General features: G+C 58.3%; 10 protein-coding genes across 10 annotated transcripts; 5 read left to right on the forward strand and 5 right to left on the reverse strand.

Moving 5' to 3' along the window:
• Positions 1–807: 807 nt before the first annotated feature.
• Positions 808–3,264, forward strand: PSEUBRA_002101 (Protein kinase domain protein; the record flags this gene model as incomplete). The annotated part of the gene is made up of 1 exon (XM_016435255.1): positions 808–3,264. One exon carries the CDS (start codon positions 808–810, stop codon positions 3,262–3,264), a length of 2,457 nt encoding a protein of 818 aa, XP_016293335.1.
• A 157-nt stretch (positions 3,265–3,421) lies between these two features.
• Positions 3,422–4,510, reverse strand: PSEUBRA_002102 (Protein kinase domain protein; the record flags this gene model as incomplete). Its single annotated transcript, XM_016435275.1, has 1 exon — positions 3,422–4,510. One exon carries the CDS (start codon positions 4,508–4,510, stop codon positions 3,422–3,424), a length of 1,089 nt encoding a protein of 362 aa, XP_016293336.1.
• Positions 4,511–5,552: 1,042 nt separating this feature from the next.
• PSEUBRA_002103 (Histone methylation DOT1) lies at positions 5,553–7,934 on the forward strand (the record flags this gene model as incomplete). Its single annotated transcript, XM_016435256.1, has 1 exon — positions 5,553–7,934. One exon carries the CDS (start codon positions 5,553–5,555, stop codon positions 7,932–7,934), a length of 2,382 nt encoding a protein of 793 aa, XP_016293337.1.
• Positions 7,935–8,124: 190 nt separating this feature from the next.
• Positions 8,125–9,243, reverse strand: PSEUBRA_002104 (Mitochondrial substrate/solute carrier; the record flags this gene model as incomplete). The annotated part of the gene is made up of 1 exon (XM_016435270.1): positions 8,125–9,243. The coding sequence occupies one exon, from the start codon at positions 9,241–9,243 to the stop codon at positions 8,125–8,127; it is 1,119 nt and encodes a 372-aa protein (XP_016293338.1).
• A 378-nt stretch (positions 9,244–9,621) lies between these two features.
• PSEUBRA_002105 (Glucosyltransferase Alg10) lies at positions 9,622–11,436 on the forward strand (the record flags this gene model as incomplete). Its single annotated transcript, XM_059464744.1, has 1 exon — positions 9,622–11,436. The coding sequence occupies one exon, from the start codon at positions 9,622–9,624 to the stop codon at positions 11,434–11,436; it is 1,815 nt and encodes a 604-aa protein (XP_059321235.1).
• Positions 11,437–11,631: 195 nt separating this feature from the next.
• Positions 11,632–13,935, reverse strand: PSEUBRA_002106 (Multicopper oxidase, type 1; the record flags this gene model as incomplete). The annotated part of the gene is made up of 1 exon (XM_016435268.1): positions 11,632–13,935. The coding sequence occupies one exon, from the start codon at positions 13,933–13,935 to the stop codon at positions 11,632–11,634; it is 2,304 nt and encodes a 767-aa protein (XP_016293339.1).
• Positions 13,936–15,057: 1,122 nt separating this feature from the next.
• Positions 15,058–16,755, reverse strand: PSEUBRA_002107 (Myo-inositol-1-phosphate synthase, GAPDH-like protein; the record flags this gene model as incomplete). Its single annotated transcript, XM_016435328.1, has 1 exon — positions 15,058–16,755. The coding sequence occupies one exon, from the start codon at positions 16,753–16,755 to the stop codon at positions 15,058–15,060; it is 1,698 nt and encodes a 565-aa protein (XP_016293340.1).
• Positions 16,756–18,257: 1,502 nt separating this feature from the next.
• Positions 18,258–21,032, reverse strand: PSEUBRA_002108 (Hook-related protein family; the record flags this gene model as incomplete). Its single annotated transcript, XM_016435326.1, has 1 exon — positions 18,258–21,032. One exon carries the CDS (start codon positions 21,030–21,032, stop codon positions 18,258–18,260), a length of 2,775 nt encoding a protein of 924 aa, XP_016293341.1.
• Positions 21,033–21,778: 746 nt separating this feature from the next.
• On the forward strand, positions 21,779–23,830 carry PSEUBRA_002109 (uncharacterized protein; the record flags this gene model as incomplete). The annotated part of the gene is made up of 1 exon (XM_016435311.2): positions 21,779–23,830. One exon carries the CDS (start codon positions 21,779–21,781, stop codon positions 23,828–23,830), a length of 2,052 nt encoding a protein of 683 aa, XP_016293342.2.
• Positions 23,831–24,116: 286 nt separating this feature from the next.
• On the forward strand, positions 24,117–25,055 carry PSEUBRA_002110 (Transport protein particle (TRAPP) component; the record flags this gene model as incomplete). Its single annotated transcript, XM_016435313.1, has 1 exon — positions 24,117–25,055. The coding sequence occupies one exon, from the start codon at positions 24,117–24,119 to the stop codon at positions 25,053–25,055; it is 939 nt and encodes a 312-aa protein (XP_016293343.1).
• Positions 25,056–25,087: the final 32 nt, after the last annotated feature.

Raw genomic sequence — 25,087 nt, forward strand, 5'->3', positions numbered from 1 at the left:
CTGTTGCAGCTGCAAGCCGCACACGCAACATCTGCGCCTCTTGCTCGGCTGAGGCGCTTAGATGGCAGCTCTTTCGCTTGCTTCTGAAGCCGCTCATCGTGCGTTGCGTTGACATAGCCACCAACAATACGAAACCAACGAACCCTGGTTGGCCTCTTTGCCGGTAACGCCTCCGTCATAGCCAAACCCCTCATTCCCACCCCTCTCTCCCTCTTCTAGATCTTTCTCTCCCTCATCTCATCACGCTGGGCTTGTTCATTTGACTCGATCGTACCGAAACTCTTCTCCTGACTCGTGACCCTCCGACCATCATCGCTGCGCCGCCCTCATAACATTGTTCCTCGACGCCAATAACGGCCCACCATAACGACGCCTTGCTTCGCTCTGCATCTTCATCATCTTGGCATCTTCATCTATCGTCTCGATCATCGCACCATCATTGGCTCGTTCCAAGCATCCTTGCTTCCATCATCTTCGAGAATCGTCACTCGACCAAGACACATAACAACGCGCATCTACGTCCGGCCGCTCTGATCCCACCAACGATCTCATTCACGACTCAGCCGCGCTGCGCTTACAAATCACACTCTGCGGCACGATCCGACACGTTAGCTTGCGTCACAGTCATCACTTTGACGCATCACACACAGCCTCTCGGCTGATCCGACTCGGTCAGAGCCGCGCAGATTGGATTCAAACTCTGATGCTTTAGCACTCAATCACGCCAACTCGATCGGTCTTCTTTCCTCCTTCCCTTCCTTCTAGATCGAGCTTCCCTCGAGAGCAAGTCTCTCGGCACGCATCACCATGCCCAATCTGCCACTACCATCAAGATCACCATTGCTCGGTGGACGCAAACCCATGCGCGACGCTAGCCCAGCACCAGTCACACCTACCCGCACAAGCTCCGCATCCCCACTTCCACCATCCTCCCCCAGTTCATCAAGGTCATCAGCATCAACACCAATAGCCGGTCCAAGCAAGCTCAACCGATCACCAAACAAATCAAGTGCGTCCGGCAAAGAGCTCTCAGAACAGTATGAGCTCCTCGAGAAGATCGGCGCCGGCTCCTTCGGCATCGTCTACAAGGCCATGCACAAGGAGTCTCGTCAGATTGTAGCCATCAAGCAGGTCGACCTCGAAGACTCGGACGATGACATCAGCGAGATTCAGCAGGAGATCGCACATCTGGCTCAATGCGACAGCGAATGGGTGACACGCTACTATGGCAGTTTCGTCAAAGGCTACAAGCTGTGGATCATCATGGAGTTCCTCGCAGGTGGGTCCTGTCTTGACCTGCTCAAGGCTGGTCCCTTCTCCGAAGCTCACATTGCTATCATCTGTCGCGAGCTCCTCCTCGGTCTCGAGTATCTTCATAACGAGGGCAAGATCCATCGTGACATCAAGGCCGCCAACGTGTTGCTGTCCGCAAGCGGTAGGGTCAAGCTGGCCGATTTCGGCGTTGCCGCTCAGCTTTCCAATAACAAGTCCAGACGCAACACATTTGTCGGCACACCGTTCTGGATGGCGCCCGAGGTGATTCGCCAAGCGGGCTACGACTACAAGGCAGACATCTGGTCGCTAGGCATCACCGCCATCGAGATGGCCAAGGGTGAGCCACCGCTTGCCGAGTATCATCCCATGCGCGTCCTCTTCCTCATTCCCAAAGCCAAGAGCCCGACACTCGAGGGCAACTTCTCCTCGGCCTTCAAGGACTTTGTTGACCTCTGCCTCATCAAGGACCCCAAGCACCGTCCTTCCACCAAGGAGCTCCTCTCGCATCGCTTCATCAAGTACGCCAAGAAGACCGTCCTCCTCACCGAGCTCATCGAGAAGCACCAGGAGTACAAGTCACGGGGCGCTACAAGGGGCGGAGCCATCGTTCGCGACCACCTGCGCGGCGTCGATGCCTCCATCTCCACCATTGGCGGCAGCAGCATCATGAGCGAGTGGCAGTTTGACACGATGCGCTCCCGCATGTCAGGCTACGACGATCCGGACGGAGACGACGACGAGTTGGGCGACGCTCTCGACGTGTGGGCCAAGCCTGGTCGCGGTCCACCTGCAACGAACGAGGAGCGTGCCGGCTACGATACGGTACGCGGAGGCCGTCCCGCAGGACAGCTCATGGAGGCGGTGGACAGTGCGATGCACACCCCGCGACGCAACGGCACCCTTCGGGCCAACTACGCTGCCACCGGAGGCGATCAGGACGACGTCTCGGACCTTTCGACCGAGGCCTACACCAGTAGCGATGCTCTGAGCCGATCTTCCAGCACACCAGCCACGTCGAACGCGTCCGAGCCCTCGACACCAGCCGAAAAGAATCGCAACTCGATTCACGTCGACGCGCTCGCCGCCACCTTCCGCGGGATGCAGACGTCAGATGCTCCCGACCGCTACGTCGCCAGTGGCATTGGACGAAACGCAGGCGCCACATCGTCCTCCTCCCACCTCGCACCTCCCTCCGTCAGTGGTCTCGCCGAGAGCAGCGTTGACGGCGCCACAGCGGCGGCCATCATGGCCCAAGCCCAAGCCGGTTCCACCGCCACACTTCACATCCGCTGCGCTCGCGATGGCAAAGCCTCTCCCAGTCACAGTCGCAACAACTCTGCAACCTCCTCTGCTCGCTCCACGGAAACCCGTGCGCGACGAAGCAGCTTCAACGAGCGCCACGACATCAACGGTACGATCCTCAAGCCCGGTGATGTGGCCAATGGGCACGAGACGCTTCGACCTGTGCGACGGCTTGATGTGGGCGGTTCTGCTCAGGCGAGCGAGGCATTTATTGGGAGCTTGCGCAGTGGCTCTGCGCCCAACGGCCTCGACAGAACGACTCCTGGAGATCGACAGCTGCGACACTCGCGTTCGGCCCTTGCTTCCACCAGCAGCACGGGCAAGGCGCACGCGAGTGCAGGCGAAAACCTCGTCCGCGACGTCATCCTGCCCGTTCTCGATCGTGCTAAGGCCCAACCCCTCGATGCAGCCACCACAGAGGCGATCAACATGATCTCCCGTGGCTTCACCGATCTCTCGACGCTCAACAGCCAGTTGGCCTACTCGACGATTGTGGACTTGCTGCTGAGCATGAACGACAATGCGCAGGCGAGGGAGAACCTGTCGACTACCTTCCGGCAGAGGTTGACGGGGGAGCAGATGGCCAAGTTGAAAGCTACGCCAAAGGAGGAGGAGAGCAGAAGCCCGATCGCGGACTTGTTGTATGGACGGTGGTTGGAAGGGTTGAGGAGCAGATGGGGGTATTAGATGAACAATTACGAATCGCACGCATACATCAGCACCATTCTGCATTCTCCTGATCAATGGACTATTCATTCTCTCAATCGGTGTTGTGAGGACCGGATGGTATGTGAAAACGGGACGGGTATGTAAAGCTGCATTGCGACGAAGAGATCGGGACAAACTATTGGTTCTCGGCAGAGGGTGGGTAGACCTGATCCAAATTGGCGCTTTCGTCTTCGGCGTCCTTGATGGTTTGTCGTAACTTTTCGATCTCCTCCTTGTTGGGGACGTGTTCGTTGGTTCTGAGTCTGTTGATGAGTCGAATGCCGTTGACTGCCTTTCGGAACGTCCGCTTTGCGTTGAAGGCAGACTTGATGTCTGGCAGGAGATCCTTTTGTTCCGCGGACGGTGCAGGTTTGGCGCCGTTCTGGGTGGGGGCGGCATTCAGCAGCCATTCGTGCTCGAGGGCCTGTTTCGCCGTCAACCTCTTGGCTGGGTCGGTGGTGAGGAGCTTGTTGATGAAATCCTTGGCAGCATCCGATACGTCCTGCCAGTACATGCTCGGTTCGAAACGGTAGTCGGCATTGATGATGGCTTGCATCTCCTCCATGGTCGTATCGCGATCGAACGGTGTATAACCGCAGAGGAGGAAGTAGGTGATAACACCGATGGCCCACATGTCGACGGGTTTGCCGTGCCCCGTCTTTTTGAAGATCTCCGGTGCCATGTATCCTGGTGTACCACAGGTTGTGGAAAGGACCGTGATCTTTTCGTCGTCGACCACGCGCGATAGGCCAAAGTCGGCAATCAATAGGTCACTCTCCTCGGTCTTATCCCGGAACAAGAGGTTTTCGGGCTTCAAATCGCGATGTACAATCCCCTGGTTGTGCAGGTACACCACCGCCTCGGTGATGGTACGAACAATGTGGGCCGCATCCTTCTCGTAGTAGTTCCCCCGCTCGCAGATGCGATCGAACAGCTCCCCACCCACACACAGGTCCGTGACGAGGTAGAGGTTGTTCATGGTCTCGAAGTAGTCGACGAGCGTGACGATGGAGCGATGACCTTGGGAGACGCGCTTGAGCGCCGAGATCTCATTGCGAACCATGTGCTCGCGTCCCTCCATGAGCTTTTTCGAGATGACCTTGCAGGCGTAGTACTGGCCCGTCTTGATGTGCACCGCTTCCTTGACGACGGCGTAGGTGCCTTGACCTAGCGTGCGGCCTGTTTTGTAAGCGCACGGCACCGTCTGGGGATTTGACGAGGCCATGTTGGGATGTGGAGGTTGGGGTGGTCGATCTGCTGGTTGAAGCGGTCTTTGTTGTCCTGAGTGGAGCGAGGGTGATATAGCGGTGTTGACAGCGGTATAGTCGATAGAGATGCTCTGAAAGCCAGCGGGTGATGTGGAAGGAAGAAGCGAAGCTGGGGAGGATCGACGGTGAGCGTTGCGTTGCAGCGAATTTGGATGTGACGTCTTAAAGCTGCAGCAGCGTGCACGGTCGCAGTGCCAGTGTCGCGAAATTAGACTCGGAATTCACACTTTGTTTGGAACAAGGCGAAACGCCAAGTGTGCCTGAGTTGCTTAGCATGATCGTCGCAAGCCAGCAGCAGCGAGCTGTCTGTGCAGACGAGACGTGACCTCCGACTGCAAGATAAGCTTCTGACCGTTAGTTATGCAGTCAGTAGGAACAACGAGCCGAGGAGCGCTGTCAATGGCAGCAGTCTTGGTCTGTCTCAAGAGCGCGGCGGTGCGGGGCTGATAACGAGGCTCCGAATGTGGCCCTGAAAATAGGCTCTGACTCACTCGCACGAGAGGCCAGGTCTGACCCTTTCCCGCGCTGCTTCCGGCTGAGCTTGAACGGAAAAGGAAGAAATGCAGTCGTCTGACCCTGATTTGCCCTCTTGCACAATGGCAGCGACAACTGCATAGGCAGTGTTGGACTGTCAAGATGCAGATTTGTGCATACCCAACCTTGGTCGATCAACAGCCACGACAACTCACACTACCATCATCTCATTCGCCCCTCTCCGCTCTTGTATCATTAACAACACCCGAAGCCTCCACCTACCTTATAGATCGAAACTGGTTTCGAATCGGCTCCTCTGCTCGGAATACCTCACCTTCACGACTTTGTATTGCTACCTCCACGCTGCTTAACCTTCGACCCCATTCCGTTCCCGGCAAGTCTCAGAGCAACAGCCTCGACACTCCTCATAGCCTCTCTCGCTGGCTCGCTCGTCAAATGCATACCCAACTCTAGAAAAGCCGCACCCAAAACCCCTCCCACTGCCAGGGAACTCGCCTCGTCATCATGATCAATTTCTTCGGCGGCAAACCGCCAGCCACCAACAAGCAGCCGGCGTCCACATCCAACGGTGTAGGCACCTCCTCCGCCTCCACCTCGTCGTCTGCTGCTGCCGCCCAGCCTCCACTCAAAAAGACAAAGTTGGCCCCACCACCGCCCGTCACAGTCGTCACCACCGTCAAGAAGAAGGTCGCCCCTCCTCCGACCACACAGCCTCGTGATCCCATCGCTGCCCTCTCTGGCCGCTCCAAGAATGCACTTCCGGAGGAGAAGCGTCGTCGTATCATCGAAGAGAGGCTCGCTGCCCAACAACAAAAGTCGATCGAGACCAGTCTCGAGGCTCAATTGAGAGCACCAGTCAAGTCCTCCTCCAAATCCAAGAGCTCCAGCTCGAGCTTGAAAAGGGCATCTGCACCAGCATCCAAGCCTAAACCAAAGAAACCGCGCAAGAAGGTCCTCGACTCGGACGATGACGATGACGACTTTGGAGGCTATGGTCAGTCATCTCGAAATGGAAGCACCGCCCCTTCCACTCCGAGAGGGTCGAAGCGGGCCAGCGTAGACCCACACCCGACCTCCGACAGCTATCAGAAGGTTGGCAGAGAAGGCGTGCTGCCCAACTACACTGTTCCGCGAGACATTCTGGCGTCCCAATCCGCGCCCTCCGATGCAGACGCAGCAGCCTCCACAAATGACAAACTTGGCACGCCCATCTCATCGGCCGACATTGTCACTTCCAATATCAAGAGCTACGGGCCCTACTTCAACGGCCTCGGCGATGCACCGCGTGCTACTCTCGAGTATCCTGGTGCCAATGCTTCCGAGGAGTTTCTGCTGCTGGTCCCCAAGGATACCGACGAATATGACCCGCTGTTCGAGCTTCTCGCCACCGTCCGCACCATCGTCACTCACTACCTCACCGATGAACAGCGCGAAGCTTTTGGCTCGCTTGACAGCCTCCAGGTCTCCAACAACGCCGGCATGATCCTGCCCAGCGCCAGCAACGGAGCTGGCGCCACAAGCGTATCTTCCAACACAGTCGCTGCACTGGCCGAGACAAACGGCATCAACGGCACACGCGCTAAGTCGGCCGATTTGCTTGATGGGCAGGGCTCCAAAGCTGAGCGTCGGGATGAGCTCGTCGGCGGTCTCTCTTCAGAAGAGGCCGGGTCAAAGACGCCAGATCCGCACACCAACGGCATTTCTCAGACGGCTCCCGAGTCTCCCACCTCGCACAACGGCAGCGTCTCCGCCTCCACCGGTGGCAGCTCCGTCGCCAAGACCGTCCTCATTAACAACGCGCTCCTTCGACTCGACTCTCCCGCACCAACCGAGTCCTCTCTCGCATCGGACCTTTCCTCGAATCCGGCCTCGCCCGCCGATCCCGACTCGATCCTGCGCTCCTTCACCAAGGCACGCAATCGCCGTGACGGTCCGCTCTTCATGCGCACCCTCTCGCGCTTCAACGCCGCTCTCGTCGCTCTCCGCTCCACCGGCGCGCTCTCCACCAACATCGCTGCGCTGGGCACCACCACCGGTGTACCAGAAGGCATCTGGCGTCTGATCCAAGACCAAGTGTACGCACGAATCGTCGGTCCGCGCGTCGAAGAGTTGGGTCGCTACCAAGCGTTCTCCGACAACGTCTATGGCGAACTCCTGCCTCGGTTCATGTCCGAGATTGCGCAGCTGACGTCTCTCGGACCTGGAAAGGTCTTTGTAGACCTCGGTTCCGGAGTGGGCAACCTGTTGATCCAGACGAGTCTTCAAACGGGCGCCGAGGCGTACGGATGCGAAATGATGCCCGTTCCCGCGTCGCTTGCGTCGCAGCAGATCACGGAGGCACAGTCGCGCTGGGCAGCGTGGGGTCTGCGCGGTGGCGAAGCCGTCGAAGCGTGGGCGGGCGACTTTGGCGAACATACAGGCGTGAGGGACGTGCTGAAACGCGCCGATGTGGTGCTGGTCAACAACTACGCGTTTCTGCCTAAGACCAACGAGAACCTCTCGTTGCTGTTTTTGGATCTGCCGGACGGAGCACAGATCGTATCGTTGAAGCCGTTCGTTCCGCCGGACTTCAGGTTGACGCAGCGCACGCTGAGCAGTCCACTGGCGATCTTGAGGGTCACGGAGAGGCTGTATACGAGCGGGTGCGTGAGTTGGGCGGATGGTGGCGGAAAGTACTACATTCAGACGGTGGATAGGAGTCTGGTGAGGGAGTTCTTGGAGGCGGCGAATGGGGATGGAGCAGCAAGCGGGAAGAGAGGCAGGGCAAAGGGAAAGTTGGGAAGGGGCGACAGCGAGGATATGATGGTCGGCCAGGATGTTAGGCGCAAGCGGTGGAAGGCTGCTCTGGAGGACGACGATGACGATGAAGGGGAGGATGAGATTTAGATACCACCCTATGCTTTTGCTTAGATGCACCAATCTATCGGTGTCGCGCAATGAGCGCGAACACCACTTGCCCAACTCGACCGACGTCTTGAGTGTACGCCTGTATCCAAGAGATGTGGCATGCTGATCTATTGCTTCTGCTGCGTAAGTGGTGATGCTGGGTCGATACAAATACAAAGTTACTCCCTCTTCAAACCTTTTCAGCGCCCATGAAGCGCATTGCGGTCTCGAACGCAAACAGCGCGGCCGCGTTGGTCGGAAACGCCCTCAACAGGCACGGCAAAAAGCCCGTATACACTCCTCTGACCTTTCTCCACCAGACCGTGTCCTTTCCTCTGGCATTCCACGCTGACAACCAGGCGCTTTTGATATCCTTGTACTTGGGCTCCCTGATGTTGTCCGCCATCATGCGGTTCTTGATCACGTCAGCCGGAAAGGCTGTTAGCCAAAAGACTTCTGCGCCGAGTCCGCCGGAGATGAACGTGATTGCTCCGGGTGAGAGTTCCCAGCTTGTTCCCTTCCAGGAGCTGAGTTGGCATTGAAAGTACTCGTAGCTGCCGAACATGGCTGCGAACGAGCTGCGAAAGAGTAATGTTGCGGGTAGTGCATGCCATAGGCCGAGCACACCGCGTTGAGCGACGATCTGGCGGATGCAATCGACGGGACCACTGAATTCCTTCTTGACGATCTCTGCGGCTGGCTGGCCGGGGAGGTGCAACGACACGCGTTGGGTCTGCATCTGCAACTTGGCCTTGACGAGCTCGACGGGGGTGGTGACAAAGCTGTTCGTCCACCCAGCCATAAGGCCTGCCAACGCATGGTACTTCACTGGCAGCCCCTTAACACTGTCCTCCTCGCCATAGTTCGGGTTGGTCAGCCGCGCAAAGAAGCGGCGGTAGTTATGCAGGCTGCCCAACAACACGCTGTCCGTCAGCGCCCACCCGAACGCCGGCGGTGTCGCACCCTTGTACAGCCCAAGTACGGATTCCCGCCGTGCAAGCTGAAGGAAGCAATCGAGAGGTCCGGTGTACGTGCCCAGGGGTGAGCATTGCATGCGCACCTTGATCGTGTCGAACGGATGACCAACGAGAAGCTTGGTGAGACCGGAAACGGTGCCGCCGACAAAACCTTTGATCGACGCACCCGATTCTGCGGGCGGCGACGGCGGCGGTTTGAGGAGAGGTGCCGAGGGGTTTGGTGGTGGATCCGCTGATAGGTGCGGTAGTGTCGGTATTGATCGTGAATCCGAGGCCAAGGTGGAGGTGAGGAGGGCTCCACCCCACTGCGGGGCGAAGAAGGATGTGAACATCCTGGCGGCCCGTCGAGTTCCTCGGTCTGGCTTCCGCAGCTAGACTGGTCGTGCTGGTAGAGGAGCTGAGGTGGGTGTGGTCGCTGGTGGTGAGGAAGGAAGTGTCGAGCTGACCGGTCAGGGTTGTACGACGTCAGTGGGAATCCTTCGCCTAAGCATGAAATCTCGAAGAAAACGTGGGTGGAAATCCGCTTTCCGAGCTTCTCTTGTCAGCTGGCTTCGGGTTATCCGCGGAGCAATACCTGTCACTTTTCGCGCACAAACCACCTCGTCCTCGTCACTCGACTACCATCACCACGCCTCTCGTCCATCACACTGCTTCCTAAGGGGAGGAAGGTGTGAAAGCAGAGGCAGCGAGTCTTACTCTTCCCTGACATCATGGCCGCCACCGCAAGAGTGAGCCCGATACCCCTAGCACAGCACATCCCAACGCTGCTCTTCATCTCAGTCACCGTCCTCACCTCGACGCTCATCTCGCGCAACCAGCCAGTGCCGTACATCGACGAGATCTTTCACATTCCACAGGCACAGCGACTCTGCTCAGCGCTACTTTCTCCCGATAAAATCACAGCTAGTGTCTGGCAACGATTACGGAGCGTGGAGTACGATCCGAAGCTCACGACTCCCCCCGGGCTGTATGCCATCTCATTAGCGCTAGCCAAAGTGTTGCCAGGCTGGGAGTGTGGAGATGTAGCATGGCTGAGGAGCACAAATCTGGTGCTGCTGCTGACGATGCCTGTGCTGGTGGCTAGGACCCTGCGCCAGAACGACGAGAGGATAGGCGGCAAAGCTGGGCGCCCGAACGCAGCTCGACACGTGCAACAACGCAGCCCGCCATCCAGGAAGACGCCAGCAGTCCCCCGCGCCCTCATTAAAGATCTTCAGGCGAAAGCAGCATCCGAAACTCCACCCACCCCTGATGCATCGCAGGACAGCCTACCGGACATCGACCCGTCCACCATACCCGTCACACGCACTGCACCCCCCACCCCATCCCCATCACCGCTGCCTCAGAAGCCGAAGAGAAAAGAAGCGACGCCCTACACGATGGCTCTCGCAAGCACAATCTGCTTCCTTCCCCCACTATGGTTCTTCGGCTTCCTGTACTACACCGACATCGCCTCTGTCTGGCTAACGCTGGCGTGTTGGACGCTGTACAACGACCTCGCCGCCTCGCCGCGGTTTCTCACCAGCACGCTCATCGCTGCGATCTCGTTGCTGGCGGTGATGGTGAGACAGACAAACATCGTCTGGGTCGGCTTTTGCGCTGCACAAGCACTACTTGCACGAATACCGATGAAGGGGCCGGGGCTTGTAGCTGAGCTGTCAAGTTTGTTGACAGCCGCGTTTGGTAGAAAGAGGTGGCAGTTGTGGAGGTCGACGATGATCATGGCAGCACCGATGGTACCCATGCTCGTCGGCTGCGCAGCATTCATCCGGTGGAACGGGAGCATTGTACTAGGCGACAAGTCGAACCACCAGGCAGGGATACACCTGCCCCAGATGGGATACTTTTTGGCCTTCGCAACTGGGTTCGGGGTCTTTCCGCTGCTCTTCTCGCTCATACCCGCGCAGGCGCGAGCTCGATCGAATGCGACACTGTCAGCCCTCATAGGGTCTGTTTCGTCTGCAGCTGGGGTGCTGCTGAAGGCAACTCTCGGCTCAGCAACAGGACTCATCACCCTTGCAGCATCATTAGCGGCGTTCTACATCGCAGTCGACCGCTTCACCATCGACCACCCGTTCCTGCTCGCCGACAACCGACACTACACGTTTTACATCTGGCGGCTCTTTCGTCGCACCTACCCTTTTGCAGGGGTTCACATTCAGCCCAGATACGCCATGGTACCGCTGTACTCTCTCGCGCTGGTCGCGTGGAGCACCGCGCTCAGTACGAACCAGGGAGCGTTGGGCAATGCGCTGTTCTGGTTGGCGACAATGGCGACCTTGATCCCGACACCACTGGTCGAACCGCGGTACTTTTTGATACCGTACATCGTGCTGAGGATCAGCTGCCAGCCGAGAGGAGGAGAAGGAAGGATCAAGTGGGTCTCTCTGGCGGGGGAAGTGGCAACGTATGCGCTGGTCAATGTGGGGACCGTGGCGTTGTTTGTGCGGAAGCCCTTCGAGTGGGCACCCGAAGCAGTGGATAGGGGGAGGGGGGAGGGGACGACGATGCGATTCATCTGGTAACGCGCTAGCAAGACGCAGGTGCAATGGACGATTCAAACCCAGCCTTCCTGTCGGTCCGCATGTGTGGTTTTCTACGGAGCTCAACAACTCAGCGCGGATCCACGGAGCTGCGGCCCGGTCTCGCCCTTCACACCAGCCAATCACCCGCACGACGACATTCTATTTCCTCGTGACATTGAACCCCAAAGCTGGCCTTCAGAGAACAGCATTGACACTGCTTCCAAACTGACTCCAGCCATTGCTGAGTCCCTCGACACTCCCGTTCTTGGGCCAGTAAATCCCGTTTCGATCGGCCAGCTCGTCCGGTGCGATGGTCCACACTGTCGCCATGCCCATTTCCAGATGGAACGTGATATGACAATGCAGTAGGAACACGCCTGCGTTTTTGGCGTCCACTTTGTAGCGGAGCACGGTGAATCCACCGTCGTCCTCCGCCGGGTTGGGGAGGGTTTGATTCAGATACGCCGCACCGGGGGAGGCGTATGCTACGGAGGTATCGCGTTGAATCGGGCGCTCGTAACCGCCATTCCCACTGGAATACAGAGAGGAGAGGCGGGAGAAGGAGAATGTGCCCGGTTGGACAGTCCGCGTAAAGTGCTTGTGCGAGTGCATGTGCCAAGGGTGGATCTCGACGCTGCTGCTGAGCAAGGAAGGTTTGTTGACGAGTACGATGTCGATCACCTCTCCCGCGCGGGCAAAGTACATGTTCAATTCGCCACTGTAGCCTTGCGCCCAGTGGCGTGTGTTTGCTGCGTCCGCCTCGCCAGCCGCGCTCGAGATGAGGTCCACCGATGGACCGGCGCCGGCGACGCGAGGTGCCGTGGTGGAGGGGTTGTATGTATAGTTCGCCTGATTATACATGGCCGACGCAAATTGGCTAGCGTTGGGGAAAGCGATATCGCCCAAGAACGTCTTGACGAGGTAAGGAACCTCACTAGGCTGGTTCTCGTTGAACGGCTGTCCATTCTGATCCCACTTGATCCCCTTGGTGCTAGGCAAGAAACGAACCTGTTGAGTGTCGATCACCACGGTGCGCGTCACCTGGTCGTCTCTTGGCATGGGGGAGGCGTACCACCACTCCGGTCCGCCACGTTTCGACAGGGGCGCCATGGCGGACCCTACCCACCCAAAGGTCTCGGCTGGCAAGAGGGAGAGGTCCTTTTGACCGTCGAAGAGCTTCACGGGTGGCGTCGCGGCAGAGATGGTGGAGGGCGTCGCGGAAGGATAGACGATCTTGATCCACATACTCGGTCCCGCACGCCAGCGGGATTCGGCTCGCATCCAGTAGACTCCTCCCACGTTATCTCTCTCTACCTGCTTGCGGGAGCGAGAGCGGAACAGCACACTGTAGCGTTGACCCGCAGCGAGCTCGAACCGATCCACATCGAGTGCGTCGAGGTAGGAGCCGTCCGCTTCGATCAGCGAGAGCTTTTCGAGCGAAACCGCCGAGGAAGGCGTGGTGCTGGTTGCGTTTGCGCTAGCGTACGGCGTGGTGGTGGGGGTGAGGATGCCAAGGGAGACGTACATGAGTGCGGTCGCACCGATGCTGCGCAACCTGTACGTCTTTTCATAATCCATCTGGATGGTTGGATATTCCTGAGCTGTCGCGGCGCAGTTGGGGGGTGCGGCGGTGCACGCCACTCCCGTAATGGTCGCCTTGGTCTGGTTGCACCCCGCCGGGCTTGCGGGTGGGGTGGATTTTCCGTTGAGCAGCAGCTTGGATGCGGAGCCTGGCCAGACGAAAGGGTCGCCGCCGAGCTGCTTTTGGACGAGACTCGTCGAGGAGTAGCTGAACCAGTCGCCAACCGCGAGCACGCGATCGGCATCCCACTTGTACGGGCTGCTCCTTCCACTCTTAGCCTCTCTCGCCAAACCAGCAGTGCCATCCACGTGAATGTACTCGACACTCTTCGGGTCGTTTTGCGACATGCTCGTTGCCTGAGAGGGGTCCCACACATCGCGATCTTCCGGATCCTCAACCACGAGCGCACCATACGCACTCATCGCTTGGACGCCTACGTGGGAGTGGTAGAAGTACGTCCCCTTGTCTTCGGCAGTGAGCGGGATTCGATAGTCGAAGAAATTTCCCGGCGTAATCGGCCATTGGCTGATCATAGTCGTCCCATCCATCACGGGGTGCATGTGCATCGCCAGGCCGTGGAAGTGCATCGTCAAATTCCCCCCGTCATACGCGCTCGTTGGGAGGTTGTTAATGACGCGGACCTGAAGGATTTCCCCCACGCGAGCGCGGAGCTGGGGACCAGGAAAGGTCGAGTTGATCACAGTGGTGGGTCCGAATGGGTCGCATTGCTGCCAGAGGGTGGTGGAGGTGATGGTGAGGGTGTAGTGGCGGACGGTGACGCGACGACGTGGGGCTGGACGGGAGGGGGCGGGAGTGCGTGCGGAGAGGGTGTTGGGGAGGGCAGAGACGGTGGTGAGGAGGAGGGAGAGGAGTGGGAGGAGGGCCGCGAGCCAGAGATGCACGCGGTGGAGATGCATGGCGATCAGAGAGGAGGCGGTTGATGCTTTGCGGGGTCATGGGCACGAGGTGAGGAGACAGATGGGATCATTATAAGGACTTGGGCGTCAGGAGAGGGAGAGCTACTTTCATAGGGGTAAGGAGCATGAGGGAGGGGGCCCGCTACACCCATGTGGCGAGAAGGTGTACCACCGGCCTCACCGAGGCACATGGCGACTCTCGCGGCGCTAATCCACCGTGTCTCATGTCACACACTGCAGGATGTGGGGTAGGCAAATCCCACCTCATAGTTGCATACACTAGATCACTTTTTACGCTCCCGGCATCCCACATGTGCCACTGAACTTGCCTAGTCTCATCTCCGGCCCAACGGCGTGCTTCATCCGAGACCCGTTGTGACCCATGCCACTTGACTTGATAGCAGTCACGCTGGCACATCAGCTGGGGGTGGCGGACCGATCTAAGGTTGGTCGCGGTCCACGCCTTGCCAGAGCGTGCCGATCGTACGCTTCCCCGCGCACCCCGCACAGATGCCGAGTCCATTTTTCGAACCGCGACACCTTGGTTGGGGGCATCAACACAAGCGAGCTACCTCGCCGCGGTCCGAAGGCTGACTGGATCCGGGGTAGAGGGGTGCGCTTCTAGAACGCTCTATGTGGCGCGAGCCGTGAGTGCTGTCGGCGAGCGCCGCCGCGGTCCGATTACCAGCCCCGGTCCGGATTCTCGGTTAGCCGAGCCTCACTTTGTTTATAAATTGCCTTGATCGTCACGGAAGACGAAAATGCAGATGCACAGACAATGCATTGTTCTCACGGCACGCCCGAGGCAAGGGCAGCTCAATGCTTGCCGCACAGACGAAGACCCATTGTGGGAGGAGGCCCACACCGAACACGCGAGCACAGACGAATACTGAAAAGTTGTGGGAAAAGAAAGGTGCATTGAGATCGAATAGCAAATCAACGCAGCAGCCGAGAGGCGGACGAGGCAATGAGCACGCCTCTGTCCCCTTTCTCAGCTATCTACCACACGACGAGACGAGGAGATTGACGAGGCAGCGCAATGGGAGAACTTGCAGCCGTCAAAACAAACTGGCTGTTTGCCTTTCGCGACTGAGAAGCTTCCACCCGCGCGAGAAACACCGCTTACCAGACACGCGTCTCGAGCAGGAGGTCCGACTCGGGAGCCAGACCAAGGCAAGCACGCATAAAGTTGGTGCAGGCGGCCCTCTGGCGGTTGAGGCTGTTAACGACATCAGTGCCAGGCTTGACGACGGGCGCCTTGAGCGAGTACGACAGCAGCGAGAGCACCGAGTACATCGAGTTCCACTCGGTGTCCTTGGCCTCAGCCTTGTACGTGATGCGCGTCATGAGCTCGGCAAGGATGGTCAAGTCGAGCAGCAGGGGCGAGGCGAGCAGCGAGTCCTCGCACAGGTTGGTCACGTAGAGACGGTTGCGACCGCCCATGCAGAGTTCGCTCGTGTAGTCGTCCATAGCCACCTTCTGGTCACCGACAGCAGGCTGGTACTTGATCACGATGCAGTGATCAGGGTGCTCACCCTTGTCCGCCTTGCCATCCGCCGTCTTCTTACCAGGCACAGCGGGCTTGTACAGCAGGTGGTTGGCAGCACAGCAGTCATCGACGACGGACGACTTGGAGATCTCCTTCGACTTGAACTGACGCTGCGAGCTCAGGTTGTAGCCGTCGTTGTTGCCCAGGTGGTTGTACGAGGCAATGGAGAGAGGCTTGATACCAGCGTTGACGAGGAACTCGGCAAGGACCGACTTGACCTTGGTCTGACCCGTCTTGAGGTCGTCACCGCCAATGAAGGCCTTGTGCTTCTCGGCGAGCTCGATGCAGCCAGGCACAAAGGTGTTCTGGGGAGCACCGTTGACGTAAGGAGCGTTCTCGAGGATACAGGCGATGGCAAAGACGGTCGAGGGCGAGACCTCAGCGTGGTTCTGCTCGACGGACTTGAGCAGGTTGTCGGCCGTGTCGTTGACGCCGGGGAGGATCTCGGAGTAGCGCTCGGTGTTGGCGGTCCAGACGACGATGACCTGGTCGAGGCTGTTCTGACGCTTGAACTCGCGGATGTCGGCACGGATCTGGTCGACGTGGGCAGCCTTGGACTCACCGGGGAGGGTGTTGTCGGCACGCTCCTCCTGGTTCTGAGCGATGAAGTCAGGGTAGTAGACGGAAGCGAGAGGCTTCATCTCGGCCATGTAAGGGGCAACCTGGCGCTGAAGGTCGTAGTCGAGCACCTTGGCGCGGGTCATGGCCTGGTCCATGGGCAGACCCGAGATGTCCCAACCGCCGAGGACGAGGTCGTTGGGGTGGACCATGGGGAGGACGTTAGAGAAGGGAACCCAGACATCCTTGCCAGTGGCAGGGTCGGTGCCGAGGCGGATGGTCGAAGCGCGGACGAGCGAGCCGTAGTAGTTGGGCACCTGGAGGCCGTCCTTGTTGTGCCAAGTGATGTTGTGCTTGTTGGCGAGGATGGTGGCGGTGATGGTGGTACCGTTGTTACCACCCCAGCCGACCATCATGAGACCGGTGCGGGGCACCTTACGCTCAGTCTTGAACTGGAACTGGCGCTGGATGGGGGTAGCGACGTACTCGGTGGTACCATCGTCGTGGCTGACCTTCTCAACATGGGTGTTGAGGTACTGGTAGTCCGAGGTGATGGTGTCGTTGGTGTACTGGACCTTGTCCGAGTTGACGCGGATGAACTCGCGCTGTTCGTGGCGAGCGTTGGTGGGGTTGATGGGCACGTTGGCACCGTTGCCGTTGCCGTTGGCAGCATGGCCGTTGGCGGCGTTGTTTCCGTTAGCGACAGGAGCCATCTTTACGGATTGGGTGAGAAGAGAGGAAGTTCAAAAAGGTGTTGCGGGAGAAGACGGCTTTAATGCGCAGCGAGGTGGGCAGGGGCGGTGTGCTTGATGCCCCTGTACGAGTTGTGGGACGAGCAGAGCTGGTTGGAGAAAATGGTGGGCAACGGTTTCGAGTATGCAAGTCCTGTGGTTGAGACAATGACTTGCAAGGGACGATTGGTTGTGTGTATGTAGTGAGTGAAGAAGGCTGAGAGATCAGACAAGAGTACGCTGTGATGTACAGGTGAAGGGAGCCGGAAGGAACGGAAGCAAGTGTGAAAGGGTATATATAGGAAGATGAGGCGAGCCGGGCAGCAAACACACGCGTGACGGCACCAGTGCAGAGGAAGCGTGAGTCTTCCGGCCCGGGGCATTTCGTCGACGTGTGATTTCACTTTTGAAAATCAATTTCTCCGAAGCTGGTTCAGGCGCCAGAGCAGAGGGAGCGGAAGGATTTTGTATTTGGCGATTTGCGATCAAGAAGGCCGAGTCGAGTCTCTGCAGCGAGAAAAGGGGAAACGAGGTCCAAGAGAGGAAGCGATCCGATCGGCTCTCGAAAGCAGGCTCTGCAAGCCCAACAAGTGGAAGCGCTCTTTCGTTCCGATGGTGGCTGCCAGAACGTGAACGTGAAATTGTAAACCTGTCGATCCATCTGATAGCCCCTTCCTTCCCCCCGCACGTTCGCTTGCTCTTGCTTGCTCGTTTCAGTTCCTCCGCAGCCCTTCTCATAGATCTTGGTCAGCATCGGATCCACTCCGCACATCGTCCGTTGGAATGAGACTCGGCCTACTCCGCACAGCACGGAGGGACCGGCACGTTGCATCGAGCTAATCGATCAAAGCATGTCGGATGGGCCGTTGTTGCTGCGTGACACCTCATGCAGTGCCTGCGTGTCGTCTCATTTGGCGTCGGAAGGAAGCGTGTTTGTTAGTGGTGGTGTACTGAAATGCAGACGCGTTTGCCGAATTCGCCTCTCTCCGAACGAATCATGTATCGAGCGGAGAACGGATCTTGCGGATCGAGATTGCACTCTCTGCTGCTGCTGCTTTTCTTGGCTTGGGGGATCGCATCGATGGACATTTGACTGCTCATTCGCAGCTGACAGGCCAAAGCCGCAATCACCGAGAACACACGCTGGTTGCGGCGGCAATCCTGTCCAGAAGGCTTCTACGTACTGCAACGACCTGCGTTTCCATCGTGTGCCGGCGTCGAGGCTTTCGGCACTACTGTAGACTCGTTGTGCCCGAAGAGACGAGTCGTGCCCTCTTCGGCCCAGGCTGTCGAAGCGGTCAAGGAAGCGCGAGTCGCGGTAAACGAACAGACAACCGGCCCACAGCTCAAATTCACGCGCTTTGAAGCCTCTTCCTCCTCGACCACTTGTCCGAACAGTCACTTTGCTGATGTGACTTGCAATGCATTGCTGTTTGAGGCTTCCATTAGTGCCTCTCCGTGACGTTGGGGTATCAATGCTCAGACTACCGTCGGCTAGCGAGCTGCAACGTCGGGTTCACCGTCCTGCGCTGATTGACAAGCCAGCTCCTGCCCGCTGCATTCAGGCCGGTCAACCCGGAAAGCGCCCGCACTCCACCAGCCGAAAACGATGCCGAGCTCAGCCTGGCATACACTCCTCCTCCCGATCCGCCTGCGCCGCCACCTACACCACCTCCGCCGCTCGGGTTGAGTCCTGATTCCAGCTCGATCATGTAGCGTCGACCCAGCTCCTGATACGCCGACATCATCAGCCTCTGCTCGCGATCCCAATTGCGTTCTTTGTCCCGCAACGTCCGCACTTCTCGGTCCAACGCTTCGTAGCTCGCATCGCCTCGTCCTGTTGAACCTTCGAGACCGGCTCCGCCGCCCATCAGACTGCCAGCTGCGGCGGCTGCAGCAATGCTTCGGTCCTTCTCCTTGATCCTTTTGTCCTGCTGCTTGATGAAAGTTTTTGCCTTCGCAAAGCGTTCTTGCAGGGCTTTGAGATCGCGTGTCGACCCAAGCGCTTCGCTCTGCAGGCTGGCCACCATCTCTTCCACCTCCTTGGGCAGACCTTTGCCCTTGAGACGCGACTGCAGCTCGCCCAGCGTGCGTTCGCGTTTGAGCGCTTCGTCCCGTTGTCCGATCCCTTCGGCCTGCAGATCCACCTTCTCCATCAGAAGCGCATTCACTTGCCCCATGTACATACGGTTCTGCTCGTTGATCGATGCGAGCTCCGTCTTGAGCTTCTTGATGTGCGCTTCCAGCTCGTCCTTGTCCGCGTCCACCGAGGCTCGCAGCGAATGCAGGATGTCCACCTGGTCCTTATTGACCAGCGTCAGATCCGACTTGGCTATCGTGAGCTCTCTTGCCACTTGCTCGTTCTGCACCTCCAGTTCGGTGGCCTGACGCTTGGCTGCGTCCAGCTCTTCCACCATCTCATTGAGTCGCAGCCGCAGTGCAAACGCGGCCTCTGTGCCGTCGCCCAGATCTGACTTGCCGCTCCGGATGGCTTCCAGCTGGTTCTGCAGCACCATCTTTTCGCGATGCTCTCGCAGATAGTCCGACTCGTAGCGAGTCTTCATGCGTTGTGCATCTTCCAGCAGATTCTCCAGTACGATCAAGCGCGAGTGGTCCGCCTTGTTCGTCTTGGCTGCTTCCAGCTCGCGTGAAAGCTTGCGCACCTTGATCTTGAGGTCGGTCATCGTTGTGCCACTCAGCGCATCATCAAGTTCGCCTGAGCGGTCCAAGACATCTTCCTCCTCCTCGAGCTCGTCTGCGTCTTCGGCACTGGCTCTGCTCGCATCTGCTGCAACCAAACCATCGACTCCGTTAGCAGAGGCGTTCGAGTTGCGGCTCACCAGTTGTTTGCGCTTGGTCAACGAGGTGTCACCTCCAAGCTCGAGTTCTTTGATCCGTTCTTGGTATAATTCCATCTCCTCCTTGGCGCTGGCTCGCTGATCCTCGGATGCCTTGAGTCGCGAGAGGATCTGCTCCTGCTCGTACTTGGACGTGGAGAGATCGCGTTGTAGATTGGACGACTTGGACTCGAGATCCGCGATCTGCGACTTGTACGAGTCCATGAGCGGCTTGAACGCCGAGACGCGTTTGTACTCGTCCTCCAGCTTGGCGTTGCGATCCACCAGCTCGGCATTCTGGTCTTCCAGCGTCTTGAGCTGTCGCCGAACGTCGGCACCCTCTTCGAGCTTCTTCTTGTACTTTTCGATGGCGTTCTCGGCCTTCTGCAGACGATCTGCGGCATGTCGATATTCCTCCATCTGGTCCTTGAGCTTAGTGGCTTCTTCCGAGGTCTTTTGGAGTTCTTCGATTTTGCGCTTGGCTTCTTCCGACGATTGGAGCAGCTTTTCGTTGTCGGTCTCGAGCTCTGCAACAGTGTCCTCGCTGCGACGTAGGTCGTTCTTCAGCCTCTCGATCTCTTGCCGCATCAGCACGGCTGCCTCGTCGTTGCGTTCTGCGTCGACCTGCTTCTTCTGCTCTTCGTGTGAGGCTGCAATCTCTTCCTTCTCGCTTTGCAGGTCTTGAAAGTTGTTCTTGAGCTCCCTATGCGCCTCAAGTAGGACCAGATAGGACTTGTCCACGTCCTCCTTCTGCAGCTGGATTGCCTCGAGCTCGGCGGCCAATTGAGCGACCGACTTACCCTGATGCTTTGCGTCGAAGCTGTCGCTTTCGCCATCAATGACAGAGGAAGAGATCGAGTCGTCGGCTAGTGATGTGGCCTGCTGCTCCTCTTGACCTTGTGCGATGAGAGACATGATGCGCTCGATCGACATCATGAGCTGATGCTGGTGCGCTTGGTCGAGTGTCTGGATGGCGGCAATGTGCGTTTCGTTCTTCTCGCTCTGCACAGCGATACCGATGGCCAGTAGACACAGCTTGGCGACTTCAGCGGGGTCGGCGGAGCGCGCGATCGCATTGAGTTCGGGCACTGGTAGCGGGGCAGGGGCGCATTGCAGGCTCTCGGAGTAGAACTGCATCATGAGCTTGTAGAGGCGCTTGAGAGTGCCGATGGTGAGCACCCAATTGTCCTTTGTGTCGCCAGCATGGGGATTGCGGAAAAGGTCGGAGTCGATGTCGGCAAGGATCTGAAAGAGAGCAACGCCATCAGAGAGGTCGGATGGGTTGGTCACCGCTCTGTCGGCCTCGGGGATATCAGCGAGTACAGCCTGAGCCCAAGCCACGAAGGCATCGATTTCGGCATCTGGAGATGATGCTGCAGCGGTGGTGGTCGCCGGCAATGGTGGGACTTGCGGATCTGACATGGCGGCGGTTCAAGGCGTCGCCTACCTGACGCAGAAGGTTGACCTTGGTGGTGATTGTGGATTTCCTATCTCATGGTCAGTGAGCTTTCGACCTCCGTGCCAGGGTCTGATTAGCCAGGTTCTGACAGCTGCGTGAACGCCTTGTGCTGTTGCAGCTACCTCCTAATCGGGCGGTGAACCTTGAGCGAGGCTGATAGCAGTGATGGCTGAGTTGACGGGTCTTTGTGACTTTGTGGAAGTGGGACTGCTGGTTGGACCTGCGTGGGCGCTACAGTGACAAAGCGTGGGAGTGTTGGTCTCGCACAGATCCTCGTCCTTTGTGCGAGACCGCGCTGTGCTGCTGCACAAATTGGCCATCATCACGTGAAATGGCACTGCCCAAATCCAATTCCCGAGTCCCATCTCGTCATTCCAAGCTTCCACTGGCTCTTGCTCTTGACGTTTTGTCCACCAAACCATCCTTCGTCGTCCGACATATCAAGCATCCAGCATTCACCAGACAGCATTCCGCCTCTCCTGCTTGCTACTCCCACACGCGTCGAGCGCCTCTCGAAAGAACTTGGCCCACATACGACTTGTATCTGCTGCCTGGCATACGTTCATTTCCTGTCTCGACAAACTGCAACGAAAAGCACTCCACCTTGAACATCCGGCCACAAACGACAATCGATGGCAGTTTGACTTGCTGCTCAGTAGCGACATCCTCTTCACCACTAGCCAGCCTTCCGTGAGGTGGCCGTCAGGACATGACCATGATGGACGGCGATGACATGCAGAGACTATGGTCTCTCATAGAGGACCTCACGAATCAGCTCCAGGCGAACCGACAGCTCTGCGAGTCTCTGCAACAGCAAGCAGATCAACTACGCGGCCAGGCCATCCATTCCGGCACTGGCTTCGCCCTTCGCAGGTTCAACACCGACCTCTCGAAAGAAAAGTTCGAGTCCGAGCTCGAGGCCCTCAACGCGCATCTCGTCAAGGAGAACCTCAGCCTGTCACAAGAGAACAAGCAACAGGCCGTGCTGCTTCGCGAGTACGAAAACACTCTCGAAACCGTCATGGCCAAGTTCCGCAGCTTCTCGCACTCGACTCAACAGCACACGTTGCAGCTGACCCAACACTACGAGTCGCTCCTTGCCCAGACAACACACAATGCGGCAGAGCAGACGTTAGCAGCAGAGACCGCTTTCAGTGGCACTTTGACACATCTCGGAGGTCTGGTTAGGAGAGCAATGCAGTCGCTGGATGGCGAGGTCAGCGATGATGAGTCGGACGGAGAGGATCACGACGGAGCGTCAGCGCGGAAGGCGAAGCGTGGCTGGGTGCAGGATCCAAGGTGGTACGGGTCTGGGGGGTATACAGGCAAGACGACCGATCCTGAAGCGCTTCGGGCCGAAGAAGCGCTCGATCGACTCACAGAAGAGGAGAGGCTTCGGATGGAGAACGACACTCTTCGCGAACTCCTCGGCTTGAAGGAGAAGAGCGATGCCCTCATCTCATCTCCAGATACCGTCCAGCCCTACGTAATCGAGGCTCCCGTAGCATCCAAGCCGCTATCGCCAGCAGAGAGGCGTGCATCTCTCACCGTCGACGAAGCAACCATCGCAGCAGAGGCGAGTGGACAGCCGCCAAACAAAGCGCTGCAGATCTCATCCACCACACGGCCGGGCGACGAGAACGTGGAAGCCAAACCATTGTCGCCGGCCCGCATTTCGCCCAAAATCACGCCTGCGCTGGATCGCAAAGACCAGATCATCGAAGAAGCCATTCTGGCAGATGACGAGGTCCAGAACGACCGTGGGCGCAGAGCCAGCGATTCTAGTCCCCTGATTGGCAGCGACGCCTCGGCGTCGAGCGACGTAACAGCGGCCCCCTCAGCCACCGAATCGCTTCCAGCCGTGTTCGCCGCAGATGATGCAGAGACCGCTCCATCGTCCATCGAGGAGCTACGAGCTGCTACCCAACAGACGGCTGAAGCATCCCAATTGCATGCCACCGTGCCTGCTCCTCTACAGGCTGACGCCGCTACAGGCTCGGATGCCGACGCGATCACGCCCATTGACGAGGTGGAACAGCAGACATCTGCTGGCCCGCCGACAGGCGCTGAACCAAACATGCTTGCCGAGGCGGCTCCTCCTGCGCTGGTTTCGACTGGTATCGAAGAAGGCGATGGCATCTCGTCCAACACCACTGTCACCTCGGCTTCCGGTATCGATGTGGCCGAGGCATCGACATCTCCAGAAGCGACAGCAGTAGCAGCCTCAACAGAGCACGCCAGCTTACCGGGCTCGACTCCATCGGACGCGACAGCCTCGTCGAACGATACAGGCCTGTCTTCTGTTCCTGCAGCGGATACCAAGTCTGCCGACGTCCCAAGCCCAGCAGTGGTCACTGCTCCGCCTTCCGACAGCGCCGAGGGCGACTTCGAGCCGATTCCCGCTCTATCGACGACATCACCCATCGACGACGCCTTGAAAGCGGAGGCGAGCGAGACGGTCATCCCAGCTGAACCGGCCAAGCAGGACAATCAGGGTGTCACTCCTGAGGTTGCTGCCGATGCCCAAGCTCCGGCAGATGCCACTCCCGCGGCCGACCAAAACACAGTCAAGGCCGACGCTGTCAATACTGAAGCGGACGCGAGCAAGGACGCAAAGACGCTGCTCAAACCTCCAAGTGGCAATCAGGGTCGCAAAGATGGCTCGCCGTCTCCGGGCAAGAACCGCGGAAGAGGTCACAGAGGCAAAGGAAACCGACACAACAAGTCCAATTCCAACGCTGCGAACAAGACTTCCTCCTGATCTAGCGCAATGCCATCGTCATCTTTCGGACTTCTCTGTGTGTGTGCGTGTTTCGATGAGCTGCAGTAAGAATGAATGAGCGAGGAGGCATAGCGGAATTCGGACATTTGGACGGCGTGCATATTTTGTGGTGATTCTGCGCACGAGCCTTTCCGTTCACGACCATCACCCGCTGTTCTTCTCGCATCTTCGCAACGCCTCGTCGAGCCATCGGGTGCCTTGCTTCGCTGCACAGTCTTGACGCTGGACCTCGCTACGCGCCTAACACACAGCTACGCAGCCAACGATGACGAGCACACCCCGCGCATCGCAGCGCTTCTCGGTGCAAACCAACGCTTCCACCTCCTCCATCTCCTCGCCTCGACCCTACCAGTCCCAGCCGGACCCCGGTTCCGCCGCATCCTACTCCTTCAGCCTCAACGGCATCAACGACGCTCTTCCACCGGTCTTCTCTTCGCGTCGGACGACGAGTAGCACGCTGTCGAGCAGTGCTTCCTCGGCGGTGCAGCAGGCGCTCGTGTCGTCCCCTCCATCATCGTCTCGCGCGTTACCCAGCATTGGCGCTCGCACTTCCTCCGCGAGATTTGCCAGCTTCACCAACGAAGAGGTCTCGACTCATCGCGTCGGTGCGGGTGCAGTGCCCGACATCGTCGATCGTCCCCGCGATAAAACGCGGCAGAGCGAAATCGCGCTTTCCTCGCTCTCCTTTCTGTTTGCCGAGATGGTGAGTTATACGCAGAACAGGGTGACGGGCGTAACGGATCTCGAAAAGCGACTTAGCCTGCTCGGGTACGGCATCGGACAACGGCTGTTGGGATTGACACTGCATCGTCAGGAGATGACGGGGAATGCCAAGAATCCAAAGAGAGAGACGCGACTGTTGCCAACGTTGCTCTGGGTACACACGAGCTTTTGGAAGGCCGCTTTTGGCAAGAGCGCCGATAGTTTGGAGAGGAGTACAGAACAGGGAAGGGGTGACGAGTATATGATTTCCACGAATGTCCCGACGTTTAGTAGGAGCATATGTGTTCCGAATGATATGAGTCAGTTGTCGGTCGAAGCGATCACGGCGGGGATGGTCGAGGCTGCTTTGGACGGGTTGGGCTTTCCGGCCAGGGTGACGGCTCATACGGTCGGAACGGCGCAGTTTCCCAATAGGACGACGATATTGATCAAGCTGGACAAGGCGGTCATGGATAGAGAGGAGGCGCTTGCCACCGCGTAGCCTCACGCAATTCACGCAAGAACACCATCTGG

This window comes from Kalmanozyma brasiliensis (genome assembly GCF_000497045.1).
Source record: "Kalmanozyma brasiliensis GHG001 unplaced genomic scaffold PSEUBRA_SCAF17, whole genome shotgun sequence".
NCBI lineage: Eukaryota > Fungi > Basidiomycota > Ustilaginomycetes > Ustilaginales > Kalmanozyma > Kalmanozyma brasiliensis.